The following is a 21,439-nucleotide window of genomic DNA, read 5'->3' as shown; positions in this document are numbered from 1 at the left end:
AATCAGATAGCATGTGGTGCTGTGTGTCATAAAGCAGTTTTTGAGATCCATCCGTGTTGTTGTGCCCCCACATTCCCTGACATGCATAGACTTCTAATTGCCAAATAGTGTGCGGATAGCTGCCTGGCGCCCACGGAGAAAAACATGGGCTATGAGTTAAAGTCAGTATGTCACAACCTGAGGTACAAAACCGTCTGCCATGTAATGTGAGTTCGCGCTCCTGCCCACTGTCCAGCCACACTGAGGTGCCCTCCTTCTCCCAGCACAGCGTTCTCTGCCAGAAACGCCCTCCCCCACTGTCTGGTGAACTGCTTGTCCTTGCGGTGCTCAGATATCACCGATCTGTGCAGCTTCCCAGACTCTCCCATTGTGCCCTCCTAGGCACTCCTGTAAGACAGCCTCCGCTGACACTTAGCACATTTCAGACTTCACTTACTGGGCCGGAAGCTGGTTGAGACAGGGACCGGGTCTTAGTCATCTGTGTATCCCCACCAGCCCAGGTCAGAGCCTGATAGTAAAGAAATGGATATAAGATTATGATAGGTCACTTCTCAAGATTATCTTAGAGACAAGCTGGGTTTAAAATAACTGTAAAATATGTCTGAAACCACCCTCTGAAGCTGATAAAAGAAAGGTGGTCCAAAAAGACACTTGTAATCTCTGACTACAAATGATAAATGTTGCATGAAACTCGGGGCCAGTGAGGCAGAGACCTCCAGCCCTTCCCCAAAGGGCCTGTCAACATGGGAAATGGCATGAGTGAATGCCAAGCAGTGCAGCTCAGGCACCCAAGGGGATGGGGAGAAGATCAGAGTCAATCAGAGAAGGCTGCCTGGAGGAGGTGAGTTCCAAGAGTTTTAAACAGGAGTCTGTTGAGCAAGGGAGTTACATAGTCAGAGGGTAATTCATATAGAACCGTAAAGCATGATCCAAGGCAGCCTGTGCATGGGCTTGATCTGTCCTCTTGTGACCCTGGTCCTGAGTCCACGCAGCTGCCCTTCCCTCTTCTTTCACTCCTTTTCACTCATTTCTTCCTTCCTTTCTTTCCTCCCACTTCTTCCCATCTTCCTTCAAAATCTGAGTGTACAGGAAAAAGCTGGATGTGCATTGCCCTGCTCTCCGTCCCTCCTTCTCTACACTGGGCTCCCTGTTTTGGGGGGTATTGAAAGAGGCCCGTCCCTTGTCCCTTCTCAGCCAGGGAAGCTCACAGAATCCAACAGCCAGGGAACAGCTAGGGTGGGGTAAAGTCCATTGCTAGATTCTGAGTCACCCATCAAATGCTGGGTGGTTGGGGGGCCTTCAGCCAGAAGAGAGGTCAGTATGTACCAGACTCCCTGGGGAGGCTTCCGGGAGGCTGTATGAGCTGAAGCAGGCCTTGGAAAGGCAGGTGACCACAGCTCAGAGGGGAGCAGGGAGGCCCATCTAGGAAGAAGGAACGGAAGACAAAGGCTGAGAAGCAAGAGTGACTGTGGCTGGAAGAAGGGGGCGTTTTCATGATGGAGGAGGATTTGGCAAATCCTACTAAGTCGGGTTTCTGGTTCTTTGACCTTCCCTTCCCACGGATTCTGGGTCTAACTTGGGGGACTTAGAAACAGTCTGGGGCTCTCCAGAGGGGAGAGGAGTCTGAGGCCCCGCTCATCCTCAAGCTACTGTTTCCTGCATTGTTCTCATTAGCTCCAGAAACACCGGACACAGCCTGAGGAATAAGGAAACAGACCTTTGTACTGATGGCACTGCCAAGTACAAAGAGCAGGAGCATGTCCCGTGCTGGGTTGACTTAGAGGGCGCCTGGAAGTGAGGTGCAGAGCCAGGTCAGCAGTAATGACAAGGAGGCTGTGTGCCTCAGGTTGCCTCGTACTTTATGTCAATCACTTCCGTGGTCCTTCCCACAACCCTGCAGCAGGCAGCTCTTCTTGCTCCCATGTCCCAGAGGAAGAAACTGAGACTCAGAGAGGTTCAGACACTGGCCCCGTGGGGGAGAAGGTGGCAAAACACAGCCTTTCAACCAGCTCTCTCTACCTCTGAATCCATCCTTTTTCCAGAGAACCATGAGTACTCTGACATGTGTGACCTCAGGATGGTCAGTCTATTATGTTATGAGGAATTCTACCCTTGATTGAGGAGCTCTGTTGGCAGCACACCCGAGGCCCCAGGTTGCCAGCTGTCCACTGGCACGAGGCAGAGAGAGAATCAACTCCCCTTGGCCCAGGACCAGGCTTTGTCCTGTCTCCTCCATCGGGCACCTGGGCAGGACCAGAGTGACCACTTCCCTGCACTCACACCAGTCTGTAGCCCCGTTGAGTGCCTAGTATGTCGCTCCTGTACAAAGTGGGGTAATGATGTCTTCTTCACAAGGTTGTCACATGGGTCGCATGAAATAGAGATTGGAAAGCGTGTGGCACATGGTAGGTATGCAGGTGAGATTTATTCAGTGTCAATTCAGGAGGTCAGACCCTTTCCAACCTTGATTCCAAGTCCCATCTGGCTGTTTTTTCTTTCCCATTCCATTTGACTCCCTATCTCACATTCTATTCTCTCCTGTCAAAAGAGCCTCAGACCTAGCTAATGCTCTCAAACGTAGCCTCTGCCAGGCCTCACTTCTGAATCAGTTTGCCTGACTCTTCTACCAAACCCTAAAGAGCCAGGATCTTCCCAGCCGGTGCTGCCACAGCTTAGCTAGCCTGAGCGCGGAAGGGTTCAATCGGAGGCTGAGGGAGAGGTCCTGACAGAGGACTAGACCCCACAGTGGGGTATGGCAGGAGCTAGGGGCCTCTCTAGCTACAGGTGGGAGCCATCCTAGCTCCGAACCCCAGCTTTCCCCTCTGTGAGTGCTACATGTCCCGTGAGAAGTGGTTAGAGAAGAGAGCAGAGGTCAGATGGGACCATCCTGGACAATGTGGAGCAAGGCACAGGCGGTCCTGGCAGTCCAGGCCAGGGCTTGGCATCAGAGACGTCTAGGGCTGAAACCGGAGGCAGGTAGCGCCCACAGCACAGTCATTTGTGATCAGGGTGGGTGAGTAACCAGCACAGGCTAGGTCAGAATTCTAGTTCCAGGTGGATGGAACTGCAAGAGTAGACAGGCTTCAGTCCTAGAAAGCAGATGATCAGGACAGACTCTGCCTGCCAGGGCATAGGCGGGAGGCCAGGTGCTGGGACTGGGCCGGTGTCAGAGCCAGACAAGCAGCAGTGAGCCTAAGTGTTGTTGAAATTCTTAACAACAGTAGTATTAGTTAATAGTTACATAGTGTAGTACGTGCGAGGTATTCTCAGAGCTTTCTGTTTACTCATCACAACAATACTGAGTTGGGTGCTACTACTGGTCCATTTTACAGATGATAAAACTGAGGCATCGAGAGTTGGAGTAAAATTCCTGACCTCCTCCAGGACTGGCAGGATAACCCTCACATTCATAGCTTGAAATCAGCTACGATGGGAGCATTTATACCATGGAAATCAGCAAATGCCGCAAATCAGGGCTTTTTTAATTTTTACTTCTTTTTGTTTTTTAATCCCTTCACCCTTTTCACCCAGCTCCCCAACCCCCCCCCCCAATCTGACAACCATCAGTTTGTTCTCTGAATCTACAAGTGCTGGGCCCTGTTCTAAGCATTTTACATGCGCCTCGTGTAAAAACTTTGTGTAAGGATCAAAATTCATTTTATCTCCATAGATCCCTCTGAAGTGTAGACACTGTTATCCCCATTTCACAGATGAGGAAACAGAGGCGCAGAAAAGTCAAGTGTCTTGCTTAAAATCAGGCAGCCAGTAGGGGAGACTTGATTCATGCTCGGGCAAATCCCAAAGCCTGTGCGTTGTAGTGTTTTTAATGAGCTATTTATACCTGCTCAAACTCTAGCCCACTTTTCATTTGTTTTGTTTAAGAAATATGTCTTGAATATTTGCCTGGTGCCAGATAGAGTATTAAGCATGGGAAACAGGAAAATCCATATAAGAAGCTATAAACCTAATGGTTTAAATAAAGTCTGAGCCTGGGGTTGAGGCAAACTCAGTGTGAAGCCTGGGTCTGCCACTGACCAACTGTGTGACCTTAAGCAAGTGACTGGGTCTCTCCAGGTCCCAGTCTCCACGTGTGTGGGAGGACGATGATAACTGTGTTTAGCTCATAGGGTTATAATGAGGAATGAGGTCATGCCCAGCGCTTGGCACAGTACCCAGTGCACAGTAAGCACTCAGTAAAAAGAGGCTGCAGTGATTATAACCCACAAGTTGGTGAGGCAGGGATACAAGTTATCAATAGATAATTACCAAACAGAAGGGTGAGAACAGAAGAGGGAGTACCCAGGTCTTCCTAAAGGAGTCAGGGAGCGTTCCACCAAAGAGGTGACATTTGAACAGGGTCTTCGAAGAGTCTTAAAGAGTTTTCCAAGCAGAGAAGAGAAAAGCGGGCTTTTCCAGTGAAGGGAAAAGTGCATTCCAAGACGTTACAAATAAGAGCGAGTATCTAACTGAATGGAAATACCAGAACACCCCCACAAGAAGTGTGATCACGCCTTCACATTTGTGATTGCCTGTTTTCTCTTTGTAAATTAAACTGTATACCTGGGGATTTGAGGGGATGTAGAGAGGGAGCAGAATAGAATGTTTTCGGAGTCTTGGAGAACAGACGGTTAAACCAGATGCCCTTTGAACTCTGAAAAGCTGCTCTTCAGTTGATCTTCTTTTGGGCTCTTGTCTACCACACAGGTAGGACTATCCAAAGCAGGCACTCCTTATTACAGCTGAACGTGGCCTCAGCAAGATCTGCCCTCTATACTTGAAGGTGAGGCAGCCTTTGCCAGGCTCTGCCGCCCCAGAGCCTTGTTTCCCTGGTGCTGGGAGCGCCCTCTGCTGGTTCCCTGCTGCTCCACCACCATCCACCTCATGAAACCTTGATAGCCCCAGAATTGAAACTTGACCTTAAGGAAAAACCCTTAAAACTCATTAAATTCAAGTCCTTTGACTTCTGTTTGGGGCTGCTGAGACTCATATGAGAGGAAACGACTGGCCCAAGATGACACAATGGCCGAGGACTAGAGCTCAGGGCTGTTGAGTCCTTGGCCAGTGAGTGCATTTGTCAGGTCAATAATGTAGCACAGCTGCATTACACACATTCCCCACCCAGGCCAGTTGACCAAGAGGGGCTCCCTGGGCCGTTCTTCAGGTGCACAAAGGATTTCCAGTCATTCTGTTCCTGAGGGGACACACAAAGCTCCTTCAGAGCTCTGGGCAAGGGGACAGGCACACTAGTGTCTCCCCCAGGCTCCTTCCCTAACTCACCTACTGTGTGAGCCTCACGGTCACTTCACCCCCTGAGCCTTACTTTCTTCTCCTATAAAATGGGGGTGCTGCTCCATAGACTTACAGTGAGGAATTTTTTAAAGAACATACATGCATACCTTGAAGATATTGCGGGTTCCATTCCAGACCACCACAATAAAGTGAGAATCACAATAAAGTAAGTCGTAATCTTTTTGGATTATGACTGGAGGGTCTTGCCTTCAATTTTTAACAAAATGCAACATCTGTGGAGTGCAATAAAGCGACATGCATTAAAATGAGGTATGTCTGTATATGTCGCAACAGCTGTAGCCTGCTGTTTCATTCCTGTTCATGCTCTCCCTTCAGAGCATTGTTTTAACAAAGGCTAAAAGCCAAAAGAGAGGAGAGCTTAAGAATATATACTGGGAGGTGAGGGGCAGATCTGTCACTAGCTGTGTGGCCTGGGGCAGGTTACTTTACTTCTCAGAATCTCCATTTTCTTATCTGGAAAATACAGGTAATAGTATGTTTCCCCAAGGGCTGTTTTAAGAATTAAGGTCCACCTTTTCTCTCTGGCAAGGAAGCGGGAGAAGGCAAACAAGAGGAAGAACATCACAAATGAGCATCTTGGTCAGTTTCTCGCCCCCTGTCACCCTTGTCATACTGAATTTCTTTCTGTGTTTTTGAACGTGCTCTGCTTTCTCTCAACTCCAGGCGCCTGCACGCGTCCTCCCTCTGCCTGGAACACCCCACCAGCTTTTCTCTCATACCACAGCTCCTGGCCCCTACTCCTCCTTCATGGGCATCACAGATTTATTCCTGGGAACCTTCCTTGATTCTGCTTCCTTAGGGGCCTTGTAGGTGCCCCCACAGCGCCCCCACAAGCCCCCACAGCAGCCTGCATTTCTCCCATCAAACGTGCCATTGCCTTTTGCTTACCTGTACTCCGCAATGATGCCCTGAGAGTCTATAGTTCATTGTATTTCCAGGGCTTCGTGCCATGGCCTGTATATAGTAGGTGTTTAGTAAACACTAGTTGAACAAATGACTGGTCCAGTCCTTGAATCAGACTCACATGAAAGATAGAAAACTCTGAGAAGCCTGAACCCCTCTGCAGGCTGGGCCTCTCCAGCGCCCTTCCTTCCATCTTCCCTTCCCTTGGGTCTCTGCCATGCTCACGCCCCCGTCTCCCACCAACAGAGCAGGATAGAGGAGAAGTCATCATTTATCTGGGCACATCCCAAGCAGAGAACACTCAGACCCTGTGTTTGGGATCCAGAACACTCCAAGTTTGCCGTCTGCTCAGACGTGGGGACAGATGGCTGGACAGTGGACAGCTGGGCAGGGAGGGTAGGCAGCTTGGCAGGATAGAAATAGCAGTGAACTAAGCTTTGGGAGTCCTGGGCTCACAGCCTATCTGTTCCACGACTTTGCTGCACATATCAGTCTGGTCCTTTGGTTGCCAGCAACATAAACTGACTCTTAGTAACTTAAGCAGAAAAGCTACTTATCAGAAGACTTTGGGGTATGACACAGAATGACAGGAACTGACCTCTTGCGCCCTTCCGGCGACAAGAGACAGGCAGGGTGCCAGAGGAAAAGCAAGGTAATTCCCAAAAGGAAATCAGGATTTTGTTAACTACCTGAAAACAATTGTTCACACACTATGTGACACGAGGCAAGTCACTTAACCTCTCTTGCCTCAGTTTCCCCACTTGGATGTTCTAAAGCTGACATCTCGCCTCCATTCATGTCTCCAGTGTTTCTTGCTAAGAAAGCTTCCTGCCCTGGTCCCAGATAGCACCTTTCCCCATCTAGACATCTTGAGAATGAATTATGAGGGAGCAAGGTGAGTGAGTGTGTGGGTCCTTGCAGCTCATCTCACTGAGGAGGGCAAGCCCTCTCCGCATGCGTGCTCTGGGACCATGACTCATTGCACGAGGTGTCAGCCTGATGATTTGTTCTCCATGGAACCAGCATGCCCTCTGCCTCTACATGCTGAACATGCTGATGGAAATCTGGATGGCACATGGGCTCTTCCTGCCCATCGTCTGGCCATCTTCTCCAAGATCCTGCCTTGCCCTTCAACATGCATGTCAGGAGACTCAGGCCCTGTACTGAACACTTGCAATGCAGTGGTAGCTGAGGGGGTGGGGAAGCTCCGAGTTACTGGAAGCCTGATGGAGGAGCCAGGTGCATAAACAGCTAATGTAGCAGCAAAACAAAGTAAGAGGCAGAGGGAAGTGAGTGAGGGGTGTGAGGGAGCCCAGAGATGGGAGAGTTTGATTCTTCCTGGGAGATCAGAGAGTACTTCATGGAAGAGGTAACCTTGAGAATGAGTACGATTGGGCAGGATGGGGAAAGGAAATTCCGGGCTGAAGGAGCAGCATGAACAAAAGCCTGGCGGTGGGAGTGGACAGGTCTGACTCAGGAAATGGAGGAGTCTAGTGGGGTCAAGCTTTGGGAGGGTGGCAGGAGATCTGTATTGACAGTGAATGGTGTCTGGAGGGCACTGGCAGCCAGTGTGATGTCCAAAGTAGAAGACATGTCTGCCTGGGGTTGGATCAGGAAGCTCCTGGCGGCTCAGCCTCCCACCCAAGAACCCTGGCTTCAGCTCCTCCTCGTCCCTCACCCACCTGGGGAGAAAGCTCAGGCTCCTCTGCCTCCCTCCCCAAACCTGTCAGCTATTTCTCTGCATAAATCCTTGGCAAAGCTGGCATCTGTTCAAGGATGCATCCTAACAGCACCCACTCGTCCCCCACTCCACCCCCAGACAGAGGTGAGGTGCTCCCAGCCTATCTTGGACAGGCTTCTTAGAACACGTCACCCAGCCCACAGCAGGTACCTGTGCTGTCTACCCCCCACAGGCAACAAGCTCTGAGAAGATGGGGCAGGCTGGTCCAGGCCAGGTCTCTAGCACCCAGCACGGGTGGAGTGGCTGCGTGATACACGTTACCTTCATACGTATGAATGAACAGATGATGGTGACGACAGTCAAGCTGCAGGGAGCTTTATAGAGTCTGACCAGTTATTTTATAAATGAGGCCTCAGGCCCAGGGTGAGACAGCCCTACTCAAAGTCACAAGCACGTTGAAAGCAGAGTTTGAAAGAGAAGTTTGGTTCATAGCACTATTCACAGTAGCCAAAAGGTGGAAACAACCCAGATTCGGTCCATTGCCTAATGAATGGATAAATAAAAGGTAGTATATCCTTACAGTCAAATATTATTCAGCCAAAAAAGGAATGAAATACTGCTACAACTGGGACGAACCTTGCAAATGGTATGCTGAGCGAAGACACCAGACACAAAAGGCCACATGTTGTATGATTGCATTTATATGAAATATCCAGAATAGGCAAATATATAGAGACACAGAGAAGACAAGTGTTTGCCAAGGGCTAGGAGAGGGGAGACTAGGGAATGACTCCTTGATGGGTGTGGGGTCTTCTTTTGAGCAGATGGAAATGTTCTGGAACTGGATAATGGTGGTAGTTGCACAACATCGTGAATGTATTAAATTCCACTGACTTGTACACTTTAAAATGGTTAAAGTGATGAATTTTATGTTATGTGAATTTTACCACAATAAAAGAAGGAGTCATTTGGGACCAGATCAGACACCACCAGCTGGGTCTAATGTCCATTCCTCAAACATATCTGCTGTTCCCCCTTCCTGTTATGGGCCTGCCCAGTCCAGGCCATGGGTTGGAGTGCCTGTGGCACCCCTCAGTGTGGGGGAGCCTCATGGTCAAGTGGAAGAGGGCTGTCCCCCAGGAGACAGGATTCCTGGCAGCCAGGCCTGCTTTTTGCTCATATTCCCCTGCTGAGTTCTATTCCCCTGTGTGTTCCCATCCCACTGACCAGTCTGCTTCCAATTACTGCCAAATGTTCCGTCCATCTCAGGCCTCCACGCCTTGCTCTTGCAGTCTGCACTATGCAAGAAGGTGTTTCCCTTGTGACCCCTCATCCACCTAGAAACATCCTTTAGGAACCAGCTCCTGTCTTCCCCTTAGAGAAGACTTTCTCTTTCCCCCGCCCCCTCACCGCAAGCTGAACTGAGCCCTTCCCAAGGTGTCACATGCATGAGTCAATTAAAGCAGGTATGGGTGCCATCCTGTTTGCACATGTGTCTCCCCAGGGGGACTGGGCGCTATGGAGGGAGGGCCTGGCTTGTTGGTCACTATTCCTGGGACAGCTCTGGTGCCATGCACATAGGGGTGCTCGGCAAATGCTTGTTGAATGAGGCAATGGCTTTGGGAAGGATCTCTTACCTCCCAGACATTCTCCACCAGTGAGGGAGGGACAGGCTGGGCGATGTCCCTTCATCTCCAGGGATCTCTGGTTCTAAGCGTAGCAATGGTGAGTGGTCACCCCAGCAAGTTTCTGCCTGTTGTCACAGGCCAGTTTTCTGCTCCGGTTGCCTGGCTGATAAAGGAGAGAGAAGGAGCCTGCAGCTATTTCTGCTCTTGGCAGGGAGGGAGGAAGGCAATGCCCAGAGACTAGGTTTCTCCATGTAGCGTGAATGGACCATCTCTTCTCTTTGGAAATCTAATTAAAACCCTCCCCTGCAAAGTCTAGACTTAAGGGTTTGCGCTGAGGTTGCCTGCAGTCCTTCAACTACAGGACCGAGCAGCGGACTCTTGCTCCATTTTCTTCTACAAATGCGAGGTGCTACTCTTTCTGCTTTTCTGATTATGAAATTAGTCATTTTCTAGGAAGCTTATTTATAGAGTCCTCTGCACGCATGCAGCACCAAGCTATTCTGAACACAGCTTGGGGCCAGGGAGGCTTAAGGTGTGAAAGCAGCTGTGAGTCACCCCTGGGGCCCCTTCGAGAAGTATCTGGATACTTTGTTCATGGGCTGTCCTCTAGCTGGGGTGCTATTTAGCACAAAGAAAGAAAAAGCTCAGGATTAGGAAATGTTTGCAATCCCAGTCCATGCACGATGTACGACCTGAGGCGAAATCAGGCCGCCATTCTGTGCCTCAGTTTCCTCCTCTGCAAAATGAAGGGCATTCCAGCTGTGTAATTCTGTGACTACTGTGGACAGCAGCTCTGGAGGAGGGTTCCCAGTAGCTTTACAAAAATCCACCCGCAAGGCAACTCAGATGATAGCCATGTTTGAGGTTCCCGGTGTTTCTTCAAGAAGGTCAGATCAACATTCATTTTTTTCAGCAAGTATTTATTTATTGAACACCTACTATGAGCCAGGCACTGTGTGAGGCTTTGAAGATACAATGGTAAATAAAAAAGAAATGGTGGTCCCTGCCCACATGTAGCTTGTAGTTTAATGGTTACAATAGATGTTACTCAAACAACAGCATAAATTAAAATGAAATTTCAAACTGTGTCAAGTGCTATGAGTAAAAAGTACTGAGCTGGGGGAGTTCTCCAGGCAGAGAGAAAAGAATGTACGAACTCACTGTAAGAAAAAGAACCTATCCAGAGTGGCCAGAGTGCAGAGATCAAGAACTATGAAATCAGGTTGGACAGATAAACAAATGTCAGATCATGCAAGATCTAGTAAACTTTGTTAAAGGATTTTTATCTTTGTTCTAAGCACAGTATGATGCCATTAAAATAGTTTTTCAAGGGAGGTTATATATTAAATGTGGAGTTTTGAAAGAGTTGATTCTAACTCAGGCCTGCCCCATTCGGTTGTGCAGGTTGTAAACTGCACAACCTATGAAGCCATATGTATTGGAGCATATGGAAACTATTTTGGAGGCCAGCCTGAATGGATGCTGGAGACCAGTTAAAAGACTGCTGCAGTAATCTAGGCAAGAGATGCTGGCTTGGACCAAGATGGAAGTGGTGGAGAGGGAGAAAAGTGGAGGGACTCAGGAGACATTTAAAGGGCCTTGACAATAGCAGACCTCTCTGCAGGAGAGCTGAGCTCTGGGATGTGGGATTCTCAGACACCCTGCCAACTGCAGTGAGGAAAAAATAAAATAATGCAGAGCCAGTTGCGAGCACCTTAACCCAGCCCGTCTGCCCTTAATTGTTTCAGATCTGCAGCCAGGCCTGAAATCAGCCTTAGGACCTGTCTGGGAGGAAAGACGGCAGGACTGGTGGGCAGAGAAGCAGCTGACCTCTCAGATTTCTTGGAAGTGTTATGCTAATGAGGCTATATTAAAGTTTCTCTTGGTTGCCGATCTCAGAAATCAAATCCCACTCACTGGCTTAAGCTAAAATGTTGGGATTTAGTGGAAGGACTCTGGGGTATCTCGTGGTCTTGATGGACATGTTACCCATTCGGGATGCAGAATGGGCAAGAATGCAGCAGCTCCAAGGCCCTCAGCAGCAGATTTTTTTCGGACCTTTAATCCAGGGCACTGTGGCTACCATGATTCAGCACCAGCGACTGAAGGCTCCAGGCCCTCTGGAGTGCATTTGAAAAGTGCAGGCAAGACAATCTGATTGACCCAGGCTAGTGGGTGTGTGTCCCCATCAGTCAGCTGAGAAAGCTAGACCCCCGATAGTCCCTCATAGTCTCGAAAGAGGGATACTACTTCTGCCTATTTCTGGAGAAGAATTTCACATCCCGCTGTCCACTGCCTGAGGCACTGGGCATTTGCAGGCTTTGGGGAGCCAGACACAGACTGTGTCTTACCCGGACCCCTCTTCTTGCTCACCCATGCTTTCAATTATTAAACCCACAGGAATTAGGAGGAAGAACAGTGCAGCGGTAAGAGCATGATCCCAGAGTCCTAGGCTGTAATTTCCTACCCAGCTCCACCTTGAGGAGCCAGGTGACCTTGGACAAGTTACTTAACTTCTCTGAGCCTTCTCATAACCCCTAATTCATGGGGTCATGATGGAGACTCAGTGTAATAAAGTTTGTAAAGTGCTTTGCACATAGTAAGCCCTGCTTCCATGGTAGAGATGATGGTGGTAATGATGGTTATAGGGCTGCTGCTGCAGAGGAGGATTGCACATGGGAGATACCTGCAGAATCCTGTCCCTGCCTCTGCAGCCTGACCCCTCGGCACGTTGGTCTTCTCCTCAGGTCCCCCTGATGGGGTGGGGTTATTCAAAGGGACACCGTGCAAGAAAGGAAGGCTTTTTACCTTTGCTCAGGCTTTTGTCTGGATCCCAGCTCAACAGCATCGTCTCATGTTTTTCGTCCTCCTGCAGGAGGGAGAGAGAGAATCACGCTGCTGATGACTCCGAGGGAGGGGCCCTGGACATGTGCTGCAGTGAGAGGCTGCCGGGTGAGTCTTCCCAGCACTCAGGTCCCCCCCAGGCTTCTGAATGGAGGGCAAGAGTCCCAGATGTCACTGGGGCTGGAGTAAAGCCTGGTTAGCTGTGAACTTGCTGGAGAGGAGTGACTCAGCTGGTCCATAGGTCTTCCTTTAAATGAGGATTTGTTTTTCTAATCCCTGATGTCTTTCCGACTTGTCATCATTTGAAGCTGCTCTGGGCTGAGAAGAGCGGGTCGCTGAGGGTAGACTGGGAGGGTGGAGAGAAGGGTGAAGAGCTGGGGAGTCCAGGGCTGATCAGAACATGACCGCGGCCCAAGAGGTAAGATTAGGAAACACAAACAACCTGTCTGTGGCATGAACCCAGGGTGGGGTGCATGATATGGAGAAACTACCTGACAGACCTGTGGAGAAGCGTGGTTGTGAATGTCACCTTGTGCTGTTTGAGTCTGGTTGACCACACTCGGCGGGAGCCTGGCTGTCTGAACCAGAGGCCATTGCGGTCACCACAAAGACTACCAAGCTACTCCTGCCCACGGGTGGCAGCGTCCCAGTCGTAGATCACGTACTCAGTTCGTAATAACAGACTTGGAAGGAATAAAGGGAAGGAAAGTGTGTGTGTGTATGTGTGTGTGTGTGTGTGTGTGTGTGTGTGTGTGTGTGTGTGTGAGGGGTTAGTGTGGTTTTTTCTTTTTAGAAAATTTTTATTGATTTTTTCTTTGTATAACAAATATCCATTGTAGAAATATTAGAAAATAAAGACAAATGAAAAAAAGAAAAGAAAAATCACCATAATCCTATAATGCAGCATACATTTTCCTATCTCCTTCCAAACCTTTTTCTTTAAAGCAAAAAAACCAGGCATTTGAATTCTGATGTTGAAATTCCAAACCTGTAGCGTATCAGAAACCTCATGGGGCTGGCCCGGTGGCTCAGGCGGTTAGAGCTCCGTGCTCCTAACTCCGAAGGCTGCCGGTTCAATTCCCACATGGGCCAGTGGGCTCTCAACCACAAGGTTGCCAGTTCGACTCCTCGAGTCCCGCAAGGGAGGGTGGGCAGCGCCCCCTGCAACTAAGATTGAGCCCGGCACCTTGAGCTGAGCTGCCGCTGAGCTCCCGGATGGCTCAGTTGGTTGGGATGCGTCCTCTCAACCACAAGGTTGCTGGTTCGACTCCCTCAAGGGATAGTTGACTGCGCCCCCTGCAACTAGCAATGGCAACTGGACCTGGAGCTGAGCTGCGTCCTCCACAACTAAGACTGAAAGGACAACAACTTGAAACTGAGATTGAAAGGACAACTTGACTTGGAAAAAAGGCCTGGAAGTACATACTGTTCCCCAATAAAGTCCTGTTCCCCTTCCCCAATAAAAAAATCTTTAAAAAAAAAAAAGAAACCTCATGATTGGCAAGGAACCTTAGGATGGAGTTTTCAGTGACACTCTTTCAGGGAGACATTTAAAACAACTAGGTATGCCTCTGAGTCTAAAGTGATGACTCTTTAAAATAAGTGGTTATTTTCTTCACACCATGAGCGATTGCCCCAGCTACTGCGGAAGCTCCTCAGGCGGCAAGGTAAGCATGGAATGCAATTCATGCCTTATCCAGTAGGGGGTGCCATTGCTCAAAACACTGGTCTAGGATGGATGCCACCACTGCACAGGAGTCGCTGGTGAGGACCAGAAACAACTAGCTTGAAGAAAAGAATTCTCCAAAGGGCTGTGAGAGCTGTCTGCGATTATCTGAAAGGCTGCTTTGTGAAGGAGGCAGCCGATTCATTCTGTGTGTATCTTAGGAAGATGGCATAAACCCAATACATAGAAATTAAAGAGTGGCCCGTTGGCCCACGGGATGCAGAACTTTTCTTTCTGACTCTAAAAGTGATCCAGTCATAGAATTTGATAATTTTACGAGGAAGAAAATGAATGTCCCATCACTAGAGGCATTCAAATATTTTCTGGATAGACATTGAAGAGGAAATTTCCACAGTGGGTGGGAGGTTGAGATGACATCAAAAGTCCCTTTCAACTATTGAACAGTTCTGTGATTCAGATATGAGTCATAGAATTCGGAGGTGATTCTACAACCAGGGATGGCCCCAGAGATTAGTATGGTGTAGAGGAGAAAGAGCACGGGGTTTGGCCTTTGAATCTGGCTGTTCCATTTACAGGCTGTGTGTTAACCTTGCTGGTCCTCTAGTATCTCATTTGTAAATGCAAACAACAACAATATGAATATTTATCTTCACAAGGATTAAATAAATGTAATCACACACTTATTCAACACATATTTATTGAAAACCTACTGTTCTGTACTAGGTTCTATACAAGGTGCTAGGAATAATAGTGGTAGCTAAAGCAGACAGAGTCCCTTTCTTGCTTTGAGTTGCTTCTGGAAAATGGGGTGAAGCCACAGCAGAGAGGCTTCAGCATGTTTAATTCTACCCCTCTCTCCCATTCCTCCCTGAGAGCCAGCCACCAATGTAGAATGGTAGAGGAGCACTGGTCATCTCCACTGGAGCTGGCATACTGCCTTCTTCATGCTATGTACTGTTTCCAGTGCTTTTACACGTATGTCTCATGCAATCCTCTCCATTAACCTAGGAAGTTAATGTCATTTGCTATCCCTATCATATAGTTGAGAGGACCAAGGCCCGGGGAGGTAGGGAGTCTGTCCAGGTCACTTACCTGCTGTTTCGTAGAGTGAGCATTTACGTAAGGCAGTCTCTCTCCAGAGCTCATACTCCTGGCCACTACTCCATCCTGTCTCCGTTGTTACCGTGGAGCCACCATCATCTTCTGGCATCTTGCAGATTAAGGCAGGAAGAGCTGTGTGTCTGTCCCCAGGGAGGAGTTTGGAGGAGGTGGCAGCTCACACACCTGCCAGTTTCCCAGAGGCCGGGCAAGTTGTGTGCCCCTCTCGACTCCCACGATGCCATCTTGAAATGATACTAAAGTAACTTTTTGTCTGTTTCTTCTATGGGACCATGAGCTCTGGGAAGGCAAATACCTCTCTATTTCATCCTCCATGTCCAGCATTCATTCACTCATTTCTTAATCCATTCACTGGCTATTCATCCAGCGCCTGCTGAGCACTCTTGTAAGCACTGGAGATTCAACAATGCACCAGACTGAGAAAATTTCCAGCCTCATAGAACAGTATTGTGTACTGGTTAAGAGCAAGGACTCTGGACCAGGTTTGGCGCCACCACTCGCCATTGGGGTGATCATGGCAAGCTACTTAGCCTCTCTGCTGCCCATTCACAAAAATGACAAGAATAATATTCACTGCCACAAAGTTGTTGGAGGATTAAATGAATTAAAAGAGAGAGCTTTGAACAGGGTCTGGTCCATAGCAAGTGCTGCACAGGCATTTGCTATGAAGGGAAAGATAGACAAAATAAGTAAAACACCTGGGGTGCCAGAAAAATGTATACACATTTTAAAAGATGTTATCTATGTCTTACTTTCCGAAGTTGAATTGAATCACGGTAGCAATGTGTAGTATGACATTTGCTCAAAAGGTGGCGTTCATCAAGTGAATGCTAGCGTCACCATGCGACAGGCAGGACAATCAAAGAAAATGGCAGAAGCACGGTTGTCGTTCGAGGGGCGCAAGACCATTTTGAAGTGGTATTTGAAATTCAAGAATGTTGTGGAAATACAGCGACAGTGGAGGCAATGGGGATGCAACAGAACCTCCAACACACCTAACAATTGCATGTATTCGTGGTAAGTTTGAGACTCATGGTACTGTGTGAAGAAACTGACACGGCATGTGCAGAGATACAAGTGGACACTTTGGTCAGTGTTGCTCAAGCAGTAGTTCGCCGTCATCAGAAGTGTCTGGACGTTGGTGGTAACCACTTTGAGCAGCTCTTGTAATTGCAGAAGTCAAACGTGAGTTGTATTCATCTTTTGTTATCGGCATATATTGCGTATTACAATTTTAATACAGTTTTTTTCCTTTCTTACAGTGTGTATTCGTTTTGTTTTGTTTTTGGCACCCTCTGTATATAGTGTAATAAGTACTATGGATAAAATTAAGGCCAAGAAGCGGGGGGTGGGAAAGGACTGGAGGGTGGTTTGGCATTGTAAATAGAGTGGTTCTGGAACCTGGTAAGGAGCAGATCTCCATAAATATTTGTCAGCTGAAACCACTCACCTGAACTGCAACATGGATATAAAAGGAGCTGGAGGTACAAAGGCTAGGTAAATTGAGGTGCTGGGCCTTCAGAATGAGGCCATGGGCACTGCAAGCAATTGCATAATAATGGTATAAAAATACAGCCCTCAAGTAACCTTACCCCCTCCCAGCTGTCTTTCCTGCTGGGCAAGATGAGAGCAAGGCAGAGTGAGGGCCGGCAATGCCTGGGTGATTCATTCATTCCCACATGTACCACCAGGCTGGGGCAACATGACCAACATTTCCAGCCAGTTTCCTGGACCAGAGCCAATGCCGAGCAGGTCACACGGTCCTCCCAGATTGAGATTTCTGGGTGAAAACATCCTCACATTGCCAACATTTCAGGCAACTCACAGCTGCCCCAGGGGCAGGCACGCTTGCTCACACCCCTGGGGCACTCCACGCATGTGCTCATACACTCGTATGTGTTCTCATTTGTCACCGCCTCCTGCTCACACGCGCACGTGCACGTACCCACATGCAGTTGCCCAGGCACGTGCCCACCCTCAGGTTCACACACCTGGTAGTCTTCTTCCTCTTGCACACTCAGGCTCTCTTAGCTCCATCGCTGCATCATCCGCAGCCCCACACACCCTTTTCCTATACATGCTTTCAGAGATGGACAGACTTGCTTGCTCTCTCATTCCCTCTTTAGTTCTTTTCTCTCCCGCAACCATGCCCCTTCTCCCGCACACATACAGACAAGCAGGCACACTCCCCTCCTGTCCTCTGCCCTGTTCCCAGGCCCTCCATTACACACAGTTCCTGGTACTGCAGCGGGCACTGGGTGTGTACCCAGCTGCCTTCTCCACTCCGTGCACACGCACACGTTTCTTTTTCTTCTCCCCTCATGCACACTTTTTCACATGGTCACCCTCCTTGTCTTCTCTTTCATTCCCCCTTGCTTGCTCACTTACTTGCTCACAGTCACCCAAACACATTTATACATTCCAGCTCACACTCCCCCTCTTCCATGCGTAGGTGTTCACATTTGCAAGAAACCAGGCAACCCTGCTGATGCTGGGCCTCCGCTCCTTCCCCAGCCAGCACCAGTTGGGGCCTAGCTTGGGACCAGCAGTTTCTTCAGGGTACAGCGCAGAGAAAGCAAGGAAGAAAATAAGGCAACCGGAGGTACTAGTGATAGCACGACATCAACAAGTGTTGCTCTGTGTCTCCAGTAGGCAGACTCATGGGTGAGCCTGCTCCTGACATGTGCAGGGACCGAGGCCAGACTACAGATGGGGCCCCGAGTGGTGCATCAACCCACTGCTCAGGCCTACACTGCCAGGGCCCTTGTGTGCATGCATGTGGGCCTGTCGTGTGTCCAAGCGTGGTGCACACTCCACCCCGATAGCTGCTCTTTGGCTACCCCTCAAACCTAAAGATCCCCAAGCAGGAGGCCATGTCCCCCTTCCGAAGGTACACCTGTACCCAAGCAGGCTTCAGGCCTGCTCCAAGCAGGGAGCTCTGCAGTCCTGGTAGCCAGAGCACGGCATGGAAAGAGGAGTGTGTGTGTGCCTCCTGGGCCCTGTGGACTTCTTACCCCATAGGGAATGGCACAGCCAGAGAAGAAGGCGCGTAGGGCCCAGATCTAAGGACAACACTGCTGTTGGGAACAGGCTGCTCCCTACAGCTGGCAGCTGGCTGGAGCTGTGATGTCATGGCCATCCTGAGATTTCAGTATGTCATGATAAGCTGGTGCTATACAAGGTTGTGAGTCGACACCGAGGCCTGAGTAGACCATTGCCCATTTGGTAGGAGCAGCTGGCCTCTTGGGCCGGTGACTCTGATACCCACTCCCACCTAAGTCCCAGTGACTTTTCCTAACTCTCCACCAGCCTTAGTCTCTGTATCATCATGATTATCAAGTGGACCCGCTTCTGAGGGGGGACGAGGTCTAGGTAGGTCTCAGCAAGAGGCCACTGCCCATTATAGGTGGCCTCTTAGAAAAGGTCTGTGTTGAGGAAACCTTTGTTGTCCTAATCCTGCAGCGAATCTCCCTGGCCATCAGGGAGGGGAGGTCATAGCTTCCACAGCATGGATAAGATCATAGGCCAGAAGCTAGCAAGGGCCAATTGAAAAGGCAGCCTGACCCTTGTATCGGTTTGACAGTTTTTTACTGAGCATCCACTCAGAGCCCGGCACTGGTGATACAGTGAAGAGCAAGACAGACCTAGACCTGGTCCCTGCTTTCAAGGAAGACAGGACTCCATGGAAGGGTGTCATAGTAATGTAACCTTGTCTTGGGGCAAGCTGGCTGGGGGGCGGGTCATGGAAGGCTTCCTGGAAGAAATGGCCTTTAATCTGTGACCTGAAGGATGAGTCAGGTGCTGGGTCGTGTCTGTAGGAACTGGCTATCAGGGCATTTCAGGGAACAAGTTAGCCTCCTAATGGGCCTTGTCCCCATCTGCTAACCCTTGTTCTCACAAAACCATCCAGTCTGGTGCCTAGGACTGGTTCAGACGGGTCTGGGAGCAGGTACAGGAGCCCAGATGGACAAATGTAGAGAAGACAGACCTGGGTATTGTATTATTACGGAGATGTTACTTGTGTCTGTCAACACTCAGACTTTTATTTCTTTGCTAACGGATGGTTTTGTTTTCCCTCAGGACTTTGAATGCATTTAGGGGTGTTTATTGTGGCTGATGGTATAATAAATTGTCTTTGACTTGAGTCTTTGAAATGAAAATTAAGGAAAAACAAAACACTGTTTGGATGTGCTAGGAGCCCTAAGTGGGTAGCATTCTGTAATACCATAGTATTGAGAAAAGAAGTACCCAGCCACCTACTCACTGGTCAGCTATGGTATACGTTAACTATTTTCAGACACCAGAACAAATATGGAGGTAGGAGCCCAGGTGGCTGGATCTTGGGGTGCTATGAGGAGGCAGACAGACCTGGGTTCAAATCCCAGCTCTGCCACAGACCAGCAACCTGACCTTGGGTAAATTATCTGACTACTTTGAGCTCCAAACTCTTCACTCTAAAATGAAGGGGGTAATATGATGAGATCTTCAGAGATTTTGTGAGGACTAAGTGCGTTGATGCACGTAAAGTGCTTGTTACCCAGTACTTGATAAATGGTAGGTCATGATGATGGCGATGCGTGTGCCAGGATATGGAGTGTGAACAGAGAAAGCCTTGCGTGTTCCCAGAGCCCAGGCATCAAGTCCCAGGCCAGTCCTTCAGCAGAGGCGTGGACGGTTAGCTTTATGGACCTTTCCTGGTCCCTGCCACAGGCCTGGGACCTCACAGAACCAGCACAGACACATGCAAGACTGTTGTCTACTTGCAAAGTCAGATGGGAAGAGGGGCCAGAGTTATAGGGGAACTCATCCATTTTTCTTCACCAGAATAGAAACAGTTCTGATAATTCTAGGGAGATACCTGGATGTGTGAGGAGACTGAAAAGAGAGTCTGCAACTGGAAGAAAAGCCATCCGGTCCAGTCCCCTGGCTCCACACAGTTTGATGCTAAAGCCCATTCAGACAAATGGGCATCCATCACATTCGTGAGACATGCAGTGATAGATGCTGTCACCTTCCTCTTTGGCCTGGCCAGGGACTAACCACTCCAGCTCTCAGGAAGTTCTTTGTACCGTAAAAAAGAAAAAACAAACAAACAAAACAAACAAACAAACAAAAACCTTCATCTTTCCATGTAAGCTTATTTCTCCTTTCCAGGTTTCAGCACCTGCTGTGGCTATCTGTTGCTATCTAATAAACTGCCTTAAAACTTAGTGGCTGAAAACAGCAATCATTGTATTTGCTCATGATTCAGAGGGTGGATCATGCAGAGCTCAGCTGGGTGGTTCTTTGGTTCCGTGTGGCATCAGCTGAGGTCATTCCCTCAGCTGTATCTGCCTGGTGCTGAGCTGGGATGAGGTTCAAAAGAGCTTGTCTTACATGTGAGGTGCCTCAGTGCTCCTCCACTTGGCCTCTCTCTCCATGCAGCTAACTTGGGCTTCCCCCAGCATGGTGGTCTCAAGGGAGTCAGACTTCTTATATGGTAGCTGATTTCCAAAAAAGAAGCATTCCAAGAGAGCATTCCAACAGGGGCAAAAACAGAAGCTTCTGGTCTCTGAAAGCCCAGCCTCTGAAGTAACATGGCGTGCCTTCACCACAGTTACTGACTAAAGCCTGTCTAGGGCCAGCCCAGATTCAAGGGGAGGGAAATCAATTGCACCTTCTGACAGGAGGAGTGCGGAGAATCAGTGGCCATCTTGAATCCACCAAAGTACCCTCCTTGTAAGTTTCCACATACCTCCTAATACTAGCTTCTTCCTCCCCTAAATCTTCCTTCCTTCAGCCTCCATCTCGTGGCATTCTTTCCTCCAACCCCCAGCTTTCCATTATTTAAACTACTCACCCTTTGTAATTTAAATCTGCAGTGAGCATAGCTGTATGCAGGCCCACCCCTGACATTCGTAGGGCCTATATGTGCGATGTCTGTGTCTAAACAGTTAATTAAGAGTTCGAAAGCAAGCTAACAAGCTTTAAATGAAATGTATTCTGTCCTTCTCCCTTGACAAATATTCCCTTGTAAGGAGCTTGAAAGCCAGATTCAGATTTAGAATTCTGACTCCTCAGTTCTGCACCAAAATATGGAACCTCAGGACAGCCAGTCCCCAGCCATCCCTGGCTCTGTCCACCATCACAAGGGCTCTCGTGCACATTTTTGCGGATGGGTACCCCAGCCCACACATCCAAGCTCCAAACACACCTTCTGCAGTCACTCCGAGCGAGGCCAGTCCTAGGGATGCGTACACAAGCACAGTAATCGGGGAAGAGGACCAC

General features: G+C 49.0%; 1 protein-coding gene across 2 annotated transcripts in view; it reads left to right on the top strand.

The window, feature by feature from the left end:
- The window catches only part of PTPN5 (protein tyrosine phosphatase non-receptor type 5), a 55,878-nt gene that overhangs the window by 7,215 nt on the left and 27,224 nt on the right, over positions 1-21,439 (top strand). For both annotated transcript variants that reach the window (XM_019714966.3, XM_019714967.3), the window contains exon 2: positions 12,398-12,474. In XM_019714966.3, coding sequence (XP_019570525.3) covers positions 12,450-12,474 — 25 coding nt within the window. In that variant the 5' untranslated portion in view covers positions 12,398-12,449. The remainder of the gene's footprint in view (positions 1-12,397; positions 12,475-21,439) is intronic.

This window comes from Rhinolophus sinicus, chromosome 14 (genome assembly GCF_057876585.1).
Source record: "Rhinolophus sinicus isolate RSI-liver-muscle chromosome 14, RSI-T2T, whole genome shotgun sequence".
NCBI classification, from domain to species: Eukaryota; Metazoa; Chordata; class Mammalia; order Chiroptera; family Rhinolophidae; genus Rhinolophus; species Rhinolophus sinicus.
Note: the sequence above shows the minus strand (reverse complement) of the source record. Positions and strands in the feature narration are given on the sequence as shown.